This window comes from Schistocerca piceifrons, chromosome 1 (assembly GCF_021461385.2).
Source record: "Schistocerca piceifrons isolate TAMUIC-IGC-003096 chromosome 1, iqSchPice1.1, whole genome shotgun sequence".
Taxonomy (NCBI): Eukaryota; Metazoa; Arthropoda; class Insecta; order Orthoptera; family Acrididae; genus Schistocerca; species Schistocerca piceifrons.
Genome location: NC_060138.1, coordinates 651,577,914 through 651,599,959, shown reverse-complemented (window position 1 = coordinate 651,599,959; position 22,046 = coordinate 651,577,914). Strand labels below are relative to the sequence as shown.

General features: G+C 44.3%; 1 protein-coding gene across 1 annotated transcript in view; it reads right to left on the bottom strand.

Annotated features, from left to right (window-relative positions):
- Window positions 1–22,046, bottom strand: part of LOC124787137 (glucose dehydrogenase [FAD, quinone]-like) — a 204,024-nt gene that overhangs the window by 131,809 nt on the left and 50,169 nt on the right. The window contains exon 2 of the mRNA XM_047254316.1: window positions 19,208–19,459. Coding sequence (XP_047110272.1) covers window positions 19,208–19,459 — 252 coding nt within the window. The remainder of the gene's footprint in view (window positions 1–19,207; window positions 19,460–22,046) is intronic.

Here is a 22,046-nt window from a genome sequence, read left to right as displayed (position 1 = left end):
TCTGGTCAAGTTGTGCCACAAACTTCTCTTCTCCCCAATCCTATTCAATACTTCCTCATTAGTTATGTGATCTACCCATCTAATCTTCAGCATTCTTCTGTAGCACCACATTTCGAAAGCTTCTATTCTCTTCTTGTCCAAACTATTTATTGTCCATGTTTCACTTCCATACATGGCTACACTCCATACGAATACTTTCAGAAATGACTTCCTGACACTTAAATCAATACTGGATGTTAACAAATTTCTCTTCTTCAGAAACGCTTTTCTTGCCATTGCCAGCCTACATTTTATATCCTCTCTACTTCGACCATCATCAGTTATTTTGCTCCCCAAATAGCAAAACTCCTTTACTACTTTAAGTGCCTCATTTCCTAATCTAATTCCCTCAGCATCACTCGACTTAATTAGACTACATTCCATTATCCTTGTTTTGCTTTTGTTGATGTTCATCTTATATCCTCCTTTCAAGACACTATCCATTCCATTCAACTGCTCTTCCAAGTCCTTTGCTGTCTCTGACAGAATTACTATGTCATCGGCGAACCTCAAAGTTTTTATTTCTTCTCCATGAATTTTAATACCTACTCCGAATTTTTCTTTTGTTTCCTTTACTGCTTGCTCAATATAAAGATTGAACAACTTCGAGGAGAGGCTACAACCCTGTCTTACTCCCTTCCCAACCACTGCTTCCCTTTCATGTCCCTCGACTCTTATAACTGCCATCTGGTTTCTGTACAAATTGTAAATAGCCTTTCGCTCCCTGTATTTTACCCCTGCCACCTTTAGAATTTGAAAGAGAGTATTCCAGTCAACATTGTCAAAAGCTTTCTCTAAGTCTACAAATGCTAGAAACGTAGGTTTGCCTTTCCTTAATCTTTCTTCTAAGATAAGTCGTAAGGTCAGTATTGCCTCACGTGTTCCAGTGTTTCTACGGAATCCAAACTGATCTTCCCCGAGGTTGGCTTCTACTAGTTTTTCCATTCGTCTGTAAAGAATTCATGTTAGTATTTTGCAGCTGTGACTTATTAAGCTGATAGTTCGGTAATTTTCACATCTGTCAACACCTGATTTCTTTGGGATTGGAATTATTATATTCTTCTTGAAGCCTGAGGGTATTTCGCCTGTTTCATACATCTTGCTCACCAGATGGTAGAGTTTTGTCAGGACTGGCTCTCCCACGGCCGTCAGTAGTTCCAATGGAATATTGTCTACTCCGGGGGCCTTGTTTCGACTCAGGTCTTTCAGTGCTCTGTCAAACTCTTCACGCAGTATCATATCTCCCATTTCATCTTCATCTACATCCTCTTCCATTTCCATAATATTGTCCTCAAGTACATCGCCCTTGTATAGACCCTCTATATACTCCTTCCACCTTTCTGCTTTCCCTTCTTTGCTTAGAACTGGGTTGCCATCTGAGCTCTTGATATTCATACAAGTCGTTCTCTTATCTCCAAAGGTCTCTTTAATTTTCCTGTAGGCGGTATCTATCTTACCACTAGTGAGATAGGCCTCTACATACTTACATTTGTCCTCTAGCCATCCCTGCTTAGCCATTTTGCACTTCCTGTCGATCTCATTTTTGAGACGTTTGTATTCCTTTTTGCCTGTTTCACTTACTGCATTTTTATATTTTCTCCTTTCATCAATTAAATTCAATATTTTTTCTGTTACCCAAGGATTTCTACTAGCCCTCGTCTTTTTACCTACTTGATCCTCTGCTGCCTTCACTACTTCATCCCTCAAAGCTACCCATTCTTCTTCTACTGTACTTATTTCCCCCATTCCTGTCAATTGCTCCCTTATGCTCTCCCTGAATCTCTGTACAACCTCTGGTTCTTTTAGTTTATCCAGGCCCCATCTCCTTAAATTCCCACCATTTTGCAGTTTCTTCAGTTTTAATCTACAGGTCATAACCAATTGATTGTGGTCAGAGTCCACATCTGCCCCTGGAAATGTCTTACAATTTATAACTTGGTTCCTAAATCTCTGTCTTACCACTATATAATCTATCTGATACCTTTTAGTATCTCCAGGGTTCTTCCATGTATACAACCTTCTTTCATGATTCTTAAACCAAGTGTTAGTTATGATTATGTTGTGTTCTGTGCAAAATTCGACCAGGCGGCTTCCTCTTTCATTTCTGTCCCCCAATCCATATTCACCTACTATGTTTCCTTCTCTCCCTTTTCCTACACTCGAATTCCAGTCACCCATGACTATTAAATTGTCGTCTCCCTTCACAATCTGAATAATTTCTTTTATTTCATCATACATTTCTTCAGTTTCTTCGTCATCTGCAGAGCTAGCTGGCATATAAACTTGTACTACTGTAGTAGGCGTGGGCTTCGTATCTATCTTGGCCACAATAATGCGTTCACTATGCTGTTTGTAGTAGCTTACCCGCATTCCTATTTTCCTATTCATTATTAAACCTACTCCTGCATTACCCCTATTTGATTTTGTGTTTATAACCCTGTAGTCACCTGACCAGAAGTCTTGTTCCTCCTGCCACCGAACTTCACTAATTCCCACTATATCTAACTTCAACCTATCCATTTCCCTTTTTAAATTTTCTAACCTACCTGCCCGATTAAGGGATCTGACATTCCACGCTCCGATCTGTAGAACGCCAGTTTTCTTTCTTCTGATAATGACATCCTCTTGAGTAGTCCCCGCCCGGAGATCCGAATGGGGGACTATTTTACCTCCGGAATATTTTACCCAAGAGGACGCCATCATCATGTAATCATACAGTAAAGCTGCATGCCCTCGGGAAAAATTACAGCTGTAGTTTCCCCTTGCTTTCAGCCGTTCGCAGTACCAGCACAGCAAGGCCGTTTTGGTTATTGTTACAAGGCCAGATCAGTCAATCACCCAGACTGTTGCCCTTGCAACTACTGAAAAGGCTGCTGCCCCTCTTCAGGAACCACACGTTTGTCTGGCCTCTCAACAGATACCCCTCCGTTGTGGTTGCACCTACGGTATGGCTATCTGTATCGCTGAGGTACGCAAGCCTCCCCACCAACGGCAAGGTCCATGGTTCATGGGGGGGGGGGGGGGGGGGCGTATCAACTCAAAAATCGCTCATTTTGAGGACCACACAATTCTTTTGGTGCTGGCTATGACTTCATAATACGGTTATTTGGTCCTGTCTCTGGGCGGTGTTGATGAGACGCCCACTTTTTTATTCTTTGTTCAAGATAAATCTCCTTGAGATGAATCAATAAATTATAGCTTTGCACAATTCCCACATAATGTACACAAACCAAATGTCAAAACAGTTAGTATAGTAGCATTTTGCAGACCGAAACGAATGGAGACACAGACTGTGAAGATACTGCCAACTTAGAAATTTGGCAATTTTAAAGGCATCTAATTTTCCGCTAATTTATCTTCACATCTTTGTGTTCTAATTTCATTTCGGTAACATGTTGTGCTTTTCCATACACATAGTCACTAGAAAATGGCCCCATAAGCCGAATCCGTTTGTGAATAGAAAGATACACTAAATAAATAACAGCCAAAGTAGAAAAAGTGACACATTCTCTCGATTACTACAAGCTGTGGTACCCTCCACGAACAAGATGAACAGCATGTAAGTGTTCGTCATATTTAATCTCAATTAGGTGGGGACTTAAAACGAAAGATTTGAATTTCAAATTAACTTGTAGCGACTAGGACAATATTGGACACTGAACTCTGTGGCGGCTACTAATCGTACATTCACAGTGGTTTCGTAAATAGCTCCTTGACAGACCCACGTTTACTGAAACTTTTGGGCTTCTGTTAACGTGTACTTCCACACGTGTCAGTTTGCGCTATTAGTGAAGATACACCCACAATTTTCAAGTGGCCATATATCAGTCATATGGCGTTATTTAAACTCCAGTCATCATCTCTAGTTCTATCAAGGGATTTGTGAAAATGGAACGAGATCCCTAAATAAGTTATGAAGCTAACAAACGAGTTTTATACGGTCGAGGCTATTCTACTAAAACACTGATCTTTTCACAATTATATGCAGCCGCGGCAATAGAAGCCGTCATGACCGTTCCGGCATACATTCTCGTACGTCCACTGAGACTAGCTCAGTTTCTCGTATTGAGCGTGGAAACATCAACATTCCTCTATCGAAGCAAGTGCCAGGTATTCAAAAGTTTTGTTGCTTATTGAACGCTAACTGTTGCCTGGATAGGTCTTGGCAGGTCAGTTACGCTAGCACCGAACACTTCTATGGCTGCGGTTAACACCGTGTGAATTGCCTCAGTCTGTTGGGACGGGGAGCGAAGAGCATTAGAACCATGAAAACAGAATTCCGTAACAATATGTTCTGTGGACCTTGTCTTGGTGTCGTGATTTCCCTACTGCGCTCTTGAGAGGATAATGCTGGAAGACGGCCATTCACAAGAAGAGTAGCCGTCTGGTTTGCAAACTGAAACGCAATTCAGCGACATCGAATAACAGAGAATCTCGTACAGTGTATGGAGAGAAACTTTCGTTCATCGGAACTTTCAGTCTGGTCTCGTCGCGTCCTATGCGAAGTGAGATTTTGGGGTCTTCAACGAGCTAAATTCAAAACCTCTGTTGGGCAACTACAGACATTAATTTGTTGAAGAAATCGACAGTCAGTTGCACAAAGCAAAACTTTATGTCTTTACTAGTTTCAGTCAGCTGATGCCTTTTTTCGGCAGGTTAGAATTGTGTAACAATATAAGCGAGCGTAAAAAAGAAGCAGGCATACGCAGCTTAGAAACAGGTTACAAGTTACTATTCTGCTACATAATGCTGCTGTCCATCACTTCTGGCCGTTTGGACCTGATGGTGCGCCTTAATTTTTGCAGTATGTCCACGTACCGCTGTGCGTTAATTGTGGCGCCACGTTCCAGGAATTCTATAAGAAACGGGCCCCTTATAGTGAGAGAAACAGGTATGAAAACCTGACCATCCCCGAGTTAGCGTGCCTGTTGTTTCGATTACATTGCAGAAGTGTCGCTGGAAAGCCCTTACACATCCTCCATACTGTCCCGATCTGTCCCCATGCGATTTCCATATTTTTGGAACCTTGAAGAAAGACATTCAAGGCCGTTGATTTGCTTCGGTCGAAGAGGTGGCCGCCTGGGTACAATCATAGTTCCATAGGCAACTGCAAACATTTTTCTGTGTTGACAGTGACCATGTTGTCTCACAGTGGCGTGAATGCATTAACGGTAATGGTGACCACGTTTAAAACAGTAACACTTTATTTATTTTCTTCCAGCTGTCTCGTTTTCATTTGACTGACCTTTATAAATATATTCAGACATCCTCTTTTTATTACGTAAAATGTTCTTACGCAGCATATAACTACAGTTTCGTAGTCTATTTCTAATCATAGCTACACAGCAGCGCACGAAATTAATTTAATTATGTTTAATAATCCTAATACTGTCCACTGTTCTGGTTGTTCTAATTCTGACATTGACCCATCTATAGAGCAGTAGAACTTCGTTTCCGCAATTGCTCTCAGACAGAATTCGTTAGGTGCAGCACCAGTCTTCCATAAATCTTTCTCGCCGTTAATTTCTTCTGATATGTCTGCTGCATCAGACACATTCAAGAGCTTTTCATCGATCACCGTACTCAGCTTCCTATTGACAGATCCCTCTGTCGTTTCAGCTATGGGGCGTTCTTAGCGTAGATCACCTCAAGGACACTGCAGCACATTGAAACGTTTCTGTTGGGTTCGTTTCATACCATTTAACTTCCATTTTGTGCTGTCACGCTCAATTATGTGGAATTTAGTTTCGTAATTATTGTTTGTCCCCATTCAGTGGTATACAATTACATTAAAGTATCAGTTTTTCCAGTAAGTACCCAATTCTGTGTACGTTACCTGCCTTTTTTGCTCACAAATTTCATTTCTCTCTTTGTCATCTGTGTAGATGAGTGCGTGAGTGTGTGTGTATGTTGAATTTGTTTTATATATGATGGCAGTGCAACATCTGGTTGTCTGCTGTGGTAGCAACAGTGCAGCCAACGTTGCTTTCTCAGTGAAGGCAAAGAGATTTGCATCCTTTCGGTAGCCATTCGACGTAGTTAATCTGTTGGTGTAAAGGGCCCCTCTGGTCTCTTCTGGCTACCTGGGGGACGTTCGATGCAGGGAAAGATGCTCTCTTGTAACTGGAATGTGTGTCACAATCTTTATCTTGTGTATGTGTCTTATTTCTTGGTGTCCGTCCCCGGTATCTGAGTGGTCAGTGCGACAGAATGTCAATCATAAGGGCCCGTGTTCGATTCCCGGCAGGGTCGGAGATTTTCTCCGCTCAAGGGCTGGGTGTTGTGTTGTCCTAATTATCGTTATTCCATCGTCGCCCAAGTTGCTGAAGTGGCGTCAAATCGAAAGACTTGCACCCGGCCAACGGTCACACGACATTTTATTTGCTGGACCTTTGGTGAGTGAAGACGGTACTCTTAAGAGCGACTTGGAGTTGGTAAGTGTGTCAATATCTGATGGTATGTGGCTATTCCAACCGATGTACGCGTTTGATCCGCTAGTTAATTTTCAAGTTCGGTAGTCGAAAAAAAAAATGGTTCAAATGGCTCTGAACACTATGGGACTCAACTGCTGAGGTTATTAGTCCCCTAGAACTTAGAACTAGTTAAACCGAACTAACCTAAGGACATCACACACATCCATGCCTGAGGCAGGATTCGAACCTGGGACCGTAGCGGTCTCGCGGTTCCAGACTGCAGCGCCAGAACCGCGCGGCCACTTCGGCCGGCTCGGTAGTCGAACTCTTGCAGTTTTCATAGTATATTGTTCTGTACGTAGTAAGTTTTTCCGGTCCTCTCTTTGTGTAAGCGGAGCACGTGATTTGGGAAATTCGTTACCCCAGCACAGATTTAAAATTCAGTTGTCTGGCTTCTCTTGTAACTGGAATGTGTATCACAACCTTTATCTTGTGTATGTGTTTTACTTCTTCTGCTTTGAATTTCGTTTAAGTTTTAAGATTTTGCAGCTATTTTCATACCACGTGACGGTGATTTCACCGTGTATAATTTCACTACCATCTTAAATAAGTTTTATTCTTAATTCCACGCACCCGGCCCGCACGTGCCCGCCAGCGACGGGCCCAGGTAGGCGGGCGCCCCGCACACGCCCTGCAACAGCGCCGACACCACTTTCACCAAGGCGTCACGTGTTATAAAGTAAAATGAAGACAACAGGGAGTAACTGTTGGGGGGTTACAGCAGACGACGACGACGGTGATGATATTTGATTTGTGGGTTATACGGTTTACGTCTATCTTCTGAAAGTTTTCACGAGTCGTAGTAACTTTGCTTTCTTCATGAATATTCACGGCATTTGCTGCTGTTTCACGACAACGTACCTTAGTTTCATGTGCAAGATGATGCAGATAAATTTCTTTGTCGCAAAATGTTACAAGTATTCTTATTCACAATAATTCAATCATAGCGATAGGGATGAACCTCTGAGCCTCTGACTTACTGTGATGGACAAAATTCTTTTTATCTCTGTTCTTATCTTGTACGGTTGTGTGAACTTCTCCCATGCGCGCGTAAGTCTTCTTTTTTTCTTTTTTCACCGGAATGTACCTCAGCATCCAATGTAATAAGAATGTAAGTGAGTTATCAGTTAAATAACAGGCACCGACAGATCATAGTTTAGAATTACTTTGTGAATTTTTAATATGATTTCTTACTTTAGTAAACTATGTTAAACTGTGATGACTGTTTCTCGGACAAATACGTTCCCTTTTTGTAAGATTATTTTTAACAACGTTTGTACTTAAATTGTTCCCACACGCTCATTTGATACATTCACTTGAATCATTTTGTTAATATTAACACGTTAGCTATACTTACCAATTCAGTGTTTAATTCAGTTCATATATTAATTTTTCCCAATTTTAGTTAAACTGGGTGACGACCCAGAAAAATTTTGTGACACACGAAACGTAACAGTAGAGTACACAGTTCTACATTGACTAACCTCCTCCAGTTTCTGTTTGACAATCACTTTGCAGATAACCGCTCACCCATTGATAATCACTTAACGTTTCACTTAAGCACTGTTTATTCATTGGTGAACATTTCAGAGAATTTTACCGTACAAAACACAAAATGCTATGGTGTCATGGTATTTGTTTATCCTTTTGACTAGAATAAAAAGACGACAATTTTCACTACGCTGCGGTATCATAACAAATCCCGTCATAATAAAAAGCTAAAATTGCTCTCGATGTATTATCTTCCGTAGGTAAATGTTATGTATCGGTATTACTTGTAAATGTATAAAGAGGTTCTTGATCACCAGAATTAACTATTGCGTCAATAGAAAGATTTTACAGGAAATTGTCTTCGATCATATAGTTCATTATCAAGTTAAAAGAAAAAAAATCAATCCAACATATTTATAATATGTGATCAAAATATCCGGACGCGGTCAAAAACACACGTTTTTCATATCAGGTGCATTGTGCTGCCACCTGCTGCCAGGTACTCCGTATCAGCGATCTCAATAGTCAGTGGACATCGTGAGAGAGCAGAATGGGGCGCTCCGTGGAACCCACGGACTTATAACGTGGTCACGTGATTTGGCGTCACTTGCGTCATACCTCTGTACGTGAGATTTCCACACTCCTAAACATCCCTAGGCCCATTGTTTCCGATGTGATAGTGAAGTTGAAACTTGAAGGCGCACGTACAGCACAGAAGCGTACAGGCAGACCTCGTCTGTTGACTGAAGTTGAAACGTGAAGGGGCACGTACAGCACAAAAGCGTACAGGCAGACCTCGTCTGTTGACTGACAGAGACCGCCGACAGTTGAAGAGGGTCGTAATGTGTAATAGGCAGACATCTATACAGATCATCACACAGGAATTCCAAACTGCATCAAGATCCACTGCAAGTACTATGACAGTTAAGCAAGAGGTGAGAAAACCTGAATTTCGTGATTGAGCGGCTGCTCATAAGCCACACATCATGCCGGTAAATGCCAAACTTCGCCACGCTTGGTGAAAGGAGCGTAAACAACGGACGATTGAACAGTGGAAAAACGTTTTGTCGAGTGAAGAATCACGGTACACAATGTGGCGATCTGATGTCAGGGTGTCGGTATGGCGAATACCCCATTAGCGTCATCTTCCAGCGTGTTTAGTGACAACAGTAAAATACGGAGCAGGCCGTGGTGGCCGAGCGGTTCTAGGCGCTACAGTCTGGAACCACGCGACCGCTACGGTCGCAGGTTCGAATCCTGCTTCGGGCATGGATGTGTGTGATGTCCTTAGGTTAGTTATGTTTAAGTAGTTCTAAGTTCTAGGGGACTGATGGCCTCTGAAGTTAAGTCCCATAGTGCTCAGAGCCATTTGAACCATATTTTTTTTTTTTTAAATCCGGAGGCGGTGGTTTATGGTGTGGTGGTGTTTTTCATGGAGGAGGCTTGCACCCCTTGTTGCTTTGCGCGGCCCTATCACAGCACAGGCCTACATTGATGTTTTAAGCACCTTCTTGCTTCCCAATGTTGAAGATCAATTCGGGGATGGCGATTGCGTCTTTCAACACGATCGAGCGCCTGCACATAATACACGGCCTGTGGTGGAGTGGTTACACGACAATAACATCACTATAATGGACTGGCATGCACAGACTCCTGACCTGAATCCTATTAAACACCTTTGCGATGTTTTGGAACGGCGACTTCGTGCCAGGCCTCTCCGATCGACATCGGTTCCTCCCCTCAGTGCAGCACTCCGTGAAGAATGGACTGCCATTCCCCAAGAAACCTTCCACCACCTGATTGAACGTGTGCTTGCGAGAGTGGAAGCTTTCATCAAAGCTAAGGGTGGGCAGCACGACAGTAAATTCCAGCATTACCGATGGAGGACGCCACGAACTTTTACGCCATTTTCAGCCAGGTGTCCGGATACTTTTGATACATAGTGTAACAGACAACTTCAGCAGAATATGTTCTGAATTTTAATTTTATAGCAATGCAAAACACTTCTCACCAGCGCATGTCTTGGTTATTATACTTAGGACGCCGTATGTTTTTCTGACAGTAAATATGGATATGGAGGAACCGTACTCAACAGTGTTTCCGTTACAGACTTTCAGGGTGATGAAGAAATATAAATATATCGGTTTTTGGTAAGAAGCCCCGGTCAAAAAACGGCCGAGTCGAAAGATAAGCGAAACTTTTTCTGGTACCTCCGACAGTGGAATACATGTACTGGTATTGTTTCTGCTAAGATTGTAAGGTTGAGAGCTTTCAGAAACAGTATTATAGACCAAAACAAGAGTGTTATAGACCAAAACAAGACAAAAAGATCAGCAAACATAGACTCTGAAGTGCATACCTCTCAGAGATATAAGCACTCGTTCATCTTCGCTGTGAATAGTTTGGAGGGGAACAGTGTGTCCAACAGTATCGACGATGAACAAGAGCCTGCAACTCTTAAGGCATGCATTTTACAGCTCAAATTTAAGAGACTTTTCTTCTTGTTTTTTCTTTCGTTCAAACATCTGTGAACGTTGCGTACCTCATAATTTTAGCAACAGAAGGGCCCATGTATTCCACTGTCAGAGGTGTCAAAACGATTTCGCTCTTGTGATTCTTCAGTTTCTCCCGGCGTATTTCTTGCTCGAACAGTCCACATGTGTACTGCCGGTCCATAGTGTCCAGTGGGCACAATATTTCGGCGATTAGACATGTCGCCATTGTGAGGTGTGCTGACGAAATGAGCTCCTGAGGGCGGGCGGCCGTCTTAAATCCCTCCCCTCGCGAGGCGTTCTCTCCGCGGTCCGGGCCCGCGCGTCGGCGGTCGGTGGGACGCTGGCGTCGGCGTCTGTGATGGCGTCGGTGTAACTGCGTCGTCCGCTCTAGTTGCCCGTTCGTTTCCTTTGCTGAGCGTCTTTTTAATTAGACTCAGTGCTGGTTCCCATGTTCTGCTGAGGTTGTAGCCGCAATCTCGGTTGATGAGTCCGTCCCTGATACGAATTTCGATAGCCTCTCTAACGACTCTGTTCCAGTATTTAGATGTCTGTGCCAAGACCCTGGTATGTTGGTAGTCCATTTCGTGATTCTCGGACAAACAGTGCTCTGTGACCGCCGACTTGTTGGGGCACCCAAGTCGAATGTGCCTCTGATGTTCTCGGCAACGATCTTCGATGGTGCGCACTGTTTGTCCAATGTAAATATTCCCACATTGACACGGAATCTGGTATATGCCGGCCTCCCGCAAACCGAGATCGCCTTTGACACTTCCCAATAATGCTCGTGTTTTATTTGGTGGGCCAAAGATAGTTCCTACTCGGTGTTTCCTCAACATTCGTCCTATTTTCCCCGATAGTGCGACAGTACACGGTATATGGGCAGTGTCTATCTCTTCCTCCTTAACTTCTTCCGTCTCCACACGCTGTACTGTAGAGGTGGGGCGGAGATCGCTTCTGATCTGCCATTCCGAGTACCTGTTTTTCCGGAATACAGTTTTGAGATGTTCCAGCTCTTGGGGCAGACTCTCTGCGTCAGAGATGGTGCGCGCCCTGTGCGCAAGTGTTTTTAGCATCACATTCCTCTCTGGAGGGTGGTGGCACCTATCCGCTTGCAAATACAGGTCGGTATGTGTCATCTTCCTATATACCCCATGGCCCAGGGTGTCATTCGCTGTTCTTTTGACCATGACGTCCAGGAATGGTAATCTTCCTTCTGCTTCGGTCTCCATAGTGAATTTTATGTTCAGATGTATGGAGTTCAGGTGTGTAAGGAAGTCTAGGAGCTTGTACCTTCCACGGGGCCAGATCACGATCGTATCACCCACATTACGTAGAAAACAAGTAGGTTTTCAATTTGATGACGCCAAAGCTTCCTCCTCGAAGTAATGCATATAGAAATTCGCTACCACAGGCGAGAGTGGGATCCCCGTTGCGGCTGCTTCTATACGTTCATAGTATTCTCCATTAAAGAGAAAATTGGTGGTGGTCAGAACTATCTTTTGCCCACCAAATAAAACACGAGCATTATTGGGAAGTGTCAAAGGCGACCTCGGTTTGCGGAAGGCCGGCATATACCAGATTCCATGTCAATGTGGGAAGACTTACATTGGACAGACAGTGCGCACCATCGAAGATGGTTGCCGAGAACATCAGAGGCACATTCGACTTGGGTACCCCAACAAGTAGGCGATCGCAGAGCACTGTTTGTCCGAGAATCACGAAATGGACTACCAACATACCAGGGTCTTGGCACAGACATCTAAATACTGGGACAGCGTCGTTAGAGAGGCTATCGAAATTCGTATCAGGGACGGACTCATCAACCGAGATTGCGGCTACAACCTCAGCAGAGCATGGGAACCAGCACTGAGTCTAATTAAAAAGACGCTCAGCAAAGGAAACGAACGGGCAATTAGAGCGGACGACGCAGTTACACCGCCGCCACCACAGACGCCGACGCCAGCGTCTCACCGACTGCTGACGCGCGGGCGCGGACCGCGGAGAGAACGCCTCGCGAGGGGAGGGGATTTAAGACCGCCGCCCGCCCTCAGGAGCTCATTTCGTCTGCGCAACTCACAATGGCGACATGTCTGAACGCCGAGAAATTGTGCCCATTGGACGCTATGGACCGGCAGTACACCTGTGGACTGTTCGAGATTTCGGCGCTGCCGTTTCTGGATGAAGGTACCTTATCTCGAATTGATAAATTCAACCTTGTCCATCATCCCTGAAGTCTTAACAGTATCACGGAATAATCCTGTCTATTGCGAGTGCGCCAGTTGTACAGAAGGCACCACCTGCAATAGGAAAGAAACAGGAGACTCTTTTTCGACAGCTATGGCGCCTGAAAATAGAATTTCCCACAAGGTTCCGTTTTTGCTATCCTTAAGCAACTCTATTACTAATGAAGATTTTTTAAAATTGTTAACAAGTGCCACGGCAATATATCCTTGTAAGAGTACCGCGAAATGTGTACGTAATCACACTGCAAACATTGTTAACCACAGTTTTAAGAAATTCCATTGCTGCAATTGATTAGTTTTGTTATGTTTTCTACACAGATGTGTTCTGCATGAAATTATTGTGTGCTTTTTTATCTATATTTCAATATTGGACTGATAATTAAACTCATACTATTATTTTTATCAGTATAATACTTATAATGCTGTAATTTTATATATTGTCTGCCGATTTTGTCTTATAAAACAATACGAGAAGGACATCAAAAAGTTTCGAGACTGCCTCTGTTTGCAAGCAAGTGCCTTACTTACACACGTCATACACTATAACTTCAAAATACTTCATATAGCTGTATAGCGGTGCCAACGTTTTTGCTACTGCTGGAATGCGACCTGGAAGTCTTTTTGAAGCGCGTCAAGCATCTTTCGCGATTCGCACTGGATTCTCGCCATGGCGTCAAAACGGCGACCTTTGACGGTTAGTCACCCGCGGAGATTCTCGACATGAAGGTCATCCACGGCACGCTGACGGAGGTCTTGGAGGACTACGACGCAGTGTTTTTTCTGCACCTGAGTCAGCAGGCAGGGGGCGAAATTGTCAACAACAAATCGCACGCTGAATTTAAATCTGAGGGTGTCCTGCACTGTTCCGTACGACACTCCGACAATGGCAACAATTTTAAGCATTCTTCTTCGATAATCCTTATGCACAAGTTGCCTGTCTTGAAGCGTTACAGAGCTAGCCCCGAAACTTATAATGTCGATAAAAGTTCCTATCAAATGTCTAAATAGCAAATAGGCGCTGGACCAACTATGTACATTTTATTAGCAAAGTAATAAGGAGTGAACAAAATTCACGCACTCGGACTCCGCAGAGCGATTCCTCACATACTAGAAATACAAAAATGTCTGTCATGAAATCTTGACCCAAGCGTATTTTTGGAAGTAAATGGACGTTAAAAATTCTCAATATGTCCAAACTGCAATCATCTGTACGGTAACTTCCTTGTCAGAGGACAGAAGAAGTGCTGTGCAGTTGGTGCAGTGAATAGTGTTTTGGATTAGCATGCAAGAAGTAGAGAGTTCGATTCTGAATCGACACATGCTTGATTTTATTTGCTAAAAGTAGTCAGTGTGGTACGGTATATGGCGTCTTAATCGTCATTCAGCGGTTGCAGTGGCTCTTCTTCAAAACATTTGCCTTTACGTACTGCGAACGCAGAAATGGAAGTACAATCGCTTTTACTGGTCAGCTTTTAAAGAAACCCTTTGCACGTCGTGGACGCAAATTGTCTCGCACCACTGCATCTACTAGGTCCCAAACCCGTTTGTTTTTTACCCTCCCCCTGATAGTTGGCACGTTCAGGTCGATTACAATTCGTTGCGGCCTTTCGTCAATAGGAGGGCTTGCATCGTGCTTTGCAAATAATTTCCAAGCTCGGTTAAAAATGTTTCAAATAGCTCTAATCACTTTGGGACCTAGCATCTGGGGTCATCAGTCCCCTAGAACTTAGAACTACTTAAACCTAACTAACATTAGGACATCAGACCCATCCATGCCCGTGGCATGATTCGAACCTGCGACCGTAGCGGTCGCGCGGTTCCAGACTGAAGCGCCTAGATTCGCTCGGTCACAACGGCAGGCCAACGCGGTTACCTTTTGCATGTATTATCACCCTTGAACAACTAATTATGCCTTTCAACATTGAGTCTTATAAGCGCATGTTGTTTAGTAAGTATCTCCATGCTTTACTACTACTACTACTACTACTACTACTACTACTATTATTATTATTATTATTATTATACTATTGTAATCTGTGGAAAAATCACATCCATTACCTTTAGGGAAACAGTGTTATTCGAAAACGAACAGTTCATAATTATTAGGGTCTGCATGAATCATGCAGAACACAAACTGTAAGAGAATTGGTGCGCGTTAGCTGGAACAGCCCGCCGCCACTTATGACGTTTTATATTGCATGCGTTTTTCACAAGACAGGGACTAGTTGCTAACGGAGCAAAGAGCTCGAGACAGACTCCATGTGCATTGGCACAAATATCGTATTTTCTTCTTATATTACTCTAAAACAGTGTCGCAGATGGCGTACACAAATGATGAATATTTGGATATGTTTCTGGTCCTTGGTGCATCTGATAACCCGGCTGGTTTTTTCGCCCGAGAATATGCTCCTGGACGTCATCCATATAAAAATATGTTTCGTCGTGTGGAGCTTCTCCTTCGGCAGACAGGTTCTCTCCTTCCACCATCACATGACAGAGGTCGTCCATGGACTCTCCGTACTCCAGCTACTGAGGAAGCTATTCTGGATGTCATACACCAAGAACCGTACCTAAGTACGTGTAGCGCAGCAAGGCAGCTGCGTGTCTTGCAACGCACGGTCGTAGACGTGCTGCCCGAGCATGGACTGTACTCCTGTCATTATTATTTAACGCAACAACGGCATCCTGCAAACCGTCACGCGAGGATGCAATTCTGCAAATGGTTCCAACAATAGTTAGCCAACGAAAACATCACAAACACTGTAGTATGGCCAGATGAAGCAGCGTTCACTCGTGAGGGCCTCTTCAATATGCATAATGCCCACCATTGGTTTGACAATGACACGCACGTCCCCCGCGACCGTGGATATCGAGTTCGCTTTGGCATCAACGTCTGCACCAGAATATTGGAAGACATGAGTCTCGGTCCCTACTTATTGCCTTACCGGTTGACTGCACAAGGTAACATGCACCCCTCTCAAACTATTTGTTGACGCACTCGAAGGTGTTCTACTTAATGTTCGGCAGAGGTTATGGTTCCAACTTTTTGGTGCACTCCCACACTTTGGAAATGATGTGCGACGGTATTTATACAGAACATTTCCAGGGAAATGGCTCGGACGGGAAGTCCAGTTGTATGGCCTCCCCGTTCACGTGATGTAAATCGCTTGGATTTTTTACTCTGCGGACACTTGAAGCAGCACGTGTATTCTACTCCGCCGACATATGTGGAAAAAATGATAGAGCGTGTTCATGCTACTCTTGTAGTTGTGGATGCAGCCATGTTACGAAGAGTCCAAAGCTGTGTGATCCAGAGGGTCGCGCAATGTTTGGACGTGCAGGAAGGCCGTTTTGAGTATCTGCTCAGAGGAAAACTTATTCTTTTGTAAACGTCATACGGTCATTAATATTGAAATTATTATTGTCACTGGTTGCTCATGTGTTACCTCTAAGCGGGCGTACTGCATGTTGTATAAATGCCGGCCGGAGTGGCCGTGCGGTTCTAGGCGCTACAGTCTGGAGCCGAGCGACCGCTACGGTCGCAGGTTCGAATCCTGCCTCGGGCATTGATGAGTGTGATGTCCTTAGGTTAGTTAGGTTTAATTAGTTCTAGGTTCTAGGTGACTGATGACCCCAGAAGTTAAGTCGCTTAGTGCTCAGAGCCATTTGTTGTATAAATGACTAGTAGACGTTGAATTATTTAACTGTGCAGTTATCCTTAGCACCTCGAAATTGAAATTGTTTTTGTAGCTATTCTGTCCTATGACAAGCCATTTGCTTCAACTATCTATTTCTGATTTGTCGACCGTGTTTTTGTTAGGTTCACCATTACAAAACACTGTACTATGTAAATGTCGTCTGGCATAAAAAATGGTGTATACTTGAGTATTACACGGCAGAATGAAATTGGTAAATAAAAACAAATATACTTTGATCCAGAATCGAGCCCTTGATCTCCTGCATGCAATCCAAAACGCTGTTCACTGTACCAACTGCACTGCACGACGGCTATATGCTGACGGAGGTAGTAACGGTACGTGTGATTACAATACTGACAGATTTCCCATCTTTAACGTTCATTTACTGCCGGAAATATGCACAAGAGGAAATTTGTAAGACACACTTTTTTATTGCTAATAAACGAGGAATCGCACTGCGAAGTCCGATTGCACGAATTTTTGTTCATCCTGTGTACATCGATTTTATACAGGGTGTTCAGTAACTTTCCTTACAAAGATCTAGGACTTGTAGAGGGGACTGAGTTGACATTATTTTGATCCGGAATCCATGTCCGGAAACGTACCGATTCCGTGCTACGGCCGTTTGAAAACATGTTTGATAGCTAGCCATCAGGGGGAGGGGCGGGGCGGAGTTCTTACGTCGCATCGGCTGATATCATGCTACCTCTATGACCTGGGTCGAGCCTCATTTAAGTGTTTGTGAGTGTTAGAGCAACTTGGTTGAGTACACGTTTGCAGAATACACCAACATAGTCCTTCTGTATCGCGAAGGTCATGGTAATGGCAGCATTCCTCGTCGCCTTTATCGGTGTCGTTGCCCACAACGTCCGATTCCATCGCATACCATTTTCACTACAATTATGCATCGTTTTCGAAAAACGGGTAGCCACCGTCAGCAGGCTAACTCCAAGGAGGTGCCGCACACCCGAAATGAAAGAGGCCGTACTGCATCACGTTGAAGAGAACCCGTCAATGAGGACGTGAGCAATTGTGCGAGCAGTGGATGTTGCTCCCGGCACTGTCTGTTATGTTCTGCATGACCAACGACTTTATTCTTACAACGTCCAAAAGATACAGGCACTAATGCCAGCCAATTTTGCTCCATGCGTTGGTTTCTGTAAGCAGTTTCTGCAACGCTGCAACAACGGACCCCTAGTATTTCCACGACGCATTCTCTTCACGGCTGAACGAAAATTTGCTAGGGACTATGTTCTCAATTCTCGAAACAGCCGTGTCTGGGAAGACGAAAGCACATATGCCACCCATGTCCAGGCAGTCCAATAGAGATTTTGGTATCAGTGTGGACGACCATGTGATTGCACCATAGACGCTTCCACCCTAGCTCGCGGGTCGCATCAATTTGAGCTTCCTACAACAAGTGTTGTTGGATGCTGTGACACTGAACGTCCGTCAGGGCCTGTGGTTCACGCTGTAGGCGTCCGCAGCTCGTGGTCGTGCGGTAGCGTTCTCGCTTCCCACGCCCGGTTCCCTGGTTCGATTCCAGGCGGGGTCAGGGATTTTCTCTGCCTCGTGATGACTGGGTTTTGTGTGATGTCCTTAGGTTATTTAGGTTTAAATAGTTCTAAGTTCTAGGGGACTGATTACCAGAGTTGTTAAGTCCCATAGTGCTCAGAGCCATTTGAACCACTCTGTAGGCGCATCCGCTCACTTTTCACGCCACCAACGATTCGGACAGAGATAGATTGTCCGAAGTTGTCTAATCGTAAGGCTTCCGCGATCGTCGGATTTCACTCCACTGAACCTTTTGTTATGGGTTCGAGTGATGAGTTCGCTTATGAGACTCTTGTAGAGACAAAAGAAGATCTGGTGGAACGAACTGTCGTCGCTGCATGACAGATTGCAGAGACACCAGGTGTGATAGAGCAAGTATACCACAACATCTTTCGTAGGTACAATGCGTAAACCCAACTTCGTTGTCATCATAAGGAACCTTGCTTGTATTGGATCGGAATGCTAACCCTCTTTTTAAAAGTACAAAAACGGCTTAACTTTAAAGGTAAACAACAGTGTTCCTGAAAGCTGATTAAGTTTCCTTTCTGTTCCTCTAGTCGCCGACCGGAGTGGCCGTGCGGTTCTAGGCGCTACAGTCTGGAACCGAGGGACCGCTACGGTTACAGGTTCGAATCCTGCCTCGGGCATGGATGTGTGTGATGTCCTTGGGTTAGTTAGGTTTAATTAGTTCTAAGTTCTAGGCGTCTGATGACCTCAGAAGTTAAGTAGGATTGTGCTCAGAGCCATTTGAACCATCTTTTTTTGTTTCTCTAGTCATTAATCAGTGGAAGTGTAAAATAAGTGATATACTGGATCATGCCATACAACTGTTTTTTGTAAAGGTGGTCATATTATCGTCATGTTTCCAAACGGATGTAGTACGGATCCAATTCATGGTATTATCAACTCACTTCTCTCTACAAGATGTAGAAGTTTGTAAGGAGAATTTTAGAGCACCCAGTGGAAGGGATAGGAATGGACCCAAAACTCAATCCTGTGGGATTCACTTCGTGATTTCTTCTGTCACTAAAATTTTCTACACTACCAACAGTGTTTGAATTAACAAGTTTGTTTGCTTGGGCATCAGTAAATTTATAAAACGAATATTGTTTGAAATACTCAGCACAAGATTTTGCATTCTGCCAAAGATGAGACAGAGCCACCAAATGCATAGAACTTGAGTTATCCTGCCTCCGACTGCTCGGTCGCCTCACCTCGGAGAGCCTGGCGGCGACGGCGGATCCCGCACTGCCGCCGCCCACGACGACGAAGTCGTAGGGAGCCCCAACGCGCAGCGCCAGCGGGTCGGGCTCGCGCACGCGGCCGCACGGGTCGGCGATGTCGCACTGGCGCCGCAGGAAGCCGTCCAGCAGGCCCATGAAGAGCGCGAACGCGCCCGGCCCGCACGTGCCCGCCAGCGACGGGCCCAGGTAGGCGGGCGCACCGGCGCTGCAGCCGCACACGCCCTGCAACAGCGCCGACACCACTTTCACCAAGGCGTCACGTGTTATAAATTAAAATGAAGACAACAGGGAGTAACTGTTGCGGGGTTACAGCAGACGACGACGACGGTGATGATATTTGATTTGTGGGTTTATCAGCGCCCGTACAAATTTCCAATCTTCTCACTGTCCAGTCGCAGCACTTTTCCCCGAATGACGATGAAATGATGAGGAAAACACCAACACCCCGTCCCCGTGCGGGGAAAATCCCCGATCCTGCTGGGAATCGAACCCGGGATACGGGTGTTCCAGAGGCAGCAACACTAGCCACTAGACCAGGAGCTGCGGTCCTGTAGCAGACGGGTACACTTACGACGTTTGTAACACTTACAAGGAATCCCTGGAGCGCTAAGTCACAAGTTCAATCTCTAGTAAGGTTTATTTGAAACGGTTTTGTTAACAATTATGATAGGTAAAGTATTAGCTCTCATAACTAACCATGTCCATCAGGAGTGTGACAGAACATGATTGTCACGGAGCTGCAGAGATCAGCCTTCCATGGGATGTACGTACTAATTTTACAAAATAGACATCGGTGACATTCAAGAAATGTTTAGAACAAACCATTAACTTCTACCGAATGAAAAATGACGCTCCACAAATATTACAATCGTTCGCATCATCAAGTTCGAAGTTGAACTTCTTGGGAGATACAAACCGTGCAGGACGTTCAGCTAGGAAACCACTCTTAACGAAAACATATAGAATGATACTAGTGTAACGGGGGGCATCAGGGAAGCGTCTGATACCACTTTTCTGCTTTGACCCGTGACGTCTTCAATATGGCGGAAACCCCTACTTGCACCGTGTACAAAACATCGACGATGTCGTCACTGCATACACGTGCCAACAAACGCTAACAAAAACGACACAAGAACGTCTCGCTACAACTATAAAATGCAATCGACGGGAAAACGGTGGAAATATGGGGCTTAGGACGGGGACAAGCTAAATTTGTAACAATACAAACCACCGCACCATCGAAAAACAAGTATTATAGAAAAAAACCCTCAACTTAGGACATAACGCTACAGCCGCAAAACCCACAGGTATCGTACTCTTCACTGGACCTAGGTAGCTCAAACGAACCCCACGATTCCAAAAAACTAATAACTGCAGTTCCAAAAAGTGGATTCGGACATATCTCTTTACCTACACAGGTATAGCTCAAACGCAGCTCTTGATACCTACTAGCAAACCACATATAAAGAAATTACAACCAGAAACTTCACACACTTACATAACTCATAAAACACCACCAAAACTAAAACCCCAACAATTTAAAAACCGAAAAACCCCATATTCATCTGATCAGTTAAAAAAACAAGCATAACACCCCAAGTATAGAACAGGCAAAAGATCACATTTACTGTAGAATACAACCAAAACAAAAGTTACTTACCGACAAAAGCCTCCTACAACATCATCTAGGTTGGCCACCACACACACACACACATACATAAAACAAATTCTCCAGAACACCCACAACCATCCACCTATAAATCAACCTCAACCATTCGACACAACTCCCAAAAACAAAACCAACAAAGAACAAGGAACAAAGGAAAACAAAAATCAATTACTTTATATAAAAAAAAAAAACGGCCTATACATTCCACCACGGCCCTCAGGAAAACACTAAGAACACACAAATTTACAGGGGCGTTCTTCCGCTAGCAATACTCATCCAAATGAGATTGCACGTTGGAAGAGCACCACTTTACGCTCCCAATAACTGGTTTAATTACCCCAAAATACCTTTATGGTATTAGTGCAAGTATCATTGTCGTAATCCTTAAAGCGAATGCTATGGTTAACTGCTAAATATTCATAAACCCTCTTTCCCACCCCTACTCGACGAAAATGTGTCTGACACGAAAGTGCTACCCTCCTCAATATATTCCCCAATGAGCCCCACTAATTCGTTCTTACTACGACTCCGAAAAAACTCAAAAACACAATCACAAATCCCCCCGCCCCCTGCCTAAATAACAGCCCTCCCCACCCACAAATCAAACCGAGAACAGTCCCTCTCGTACTTCCTCTTACCAGACTGCGACTCATCAGTTTCAACAACAACCCCCGGTCCATCAATTTTACTCCAAAATTCTCGTACTCTGAACACATCTCACGACAAAAATAAAACCAGTCAGAAACAGTCCTAACACTCACACCAGTCTCATGCGCACAAAAGCTTAAGGAGAATCTGCATCAAAAGTAATATGTAAGCAGAAGAGTTTCCCTTACGACCCACTTAGGTTTCTCGAACCAGATACCACGCCGTGCCGTATCGAACGCCAAGATACTGTCGCGCTGACAGCGCCACATTTAGGTCGCCAGTCCGAGACGCCGCAACTGTTGTCAACTTCATGCACTGCCCACAGGCATGACACCTAACACATTCTACTGTTAGTCCAGCAAGCTGCAGAAATACTGTTATGGACAACATATCTGAGCCGTGGCGACTGGCGGTAGGGTGTTCTACTTGCATCGCTGATATCGATATTCGGCTATCTTGCTATCTTTGACTGCTCCCCCTTCCCCCCTGCGG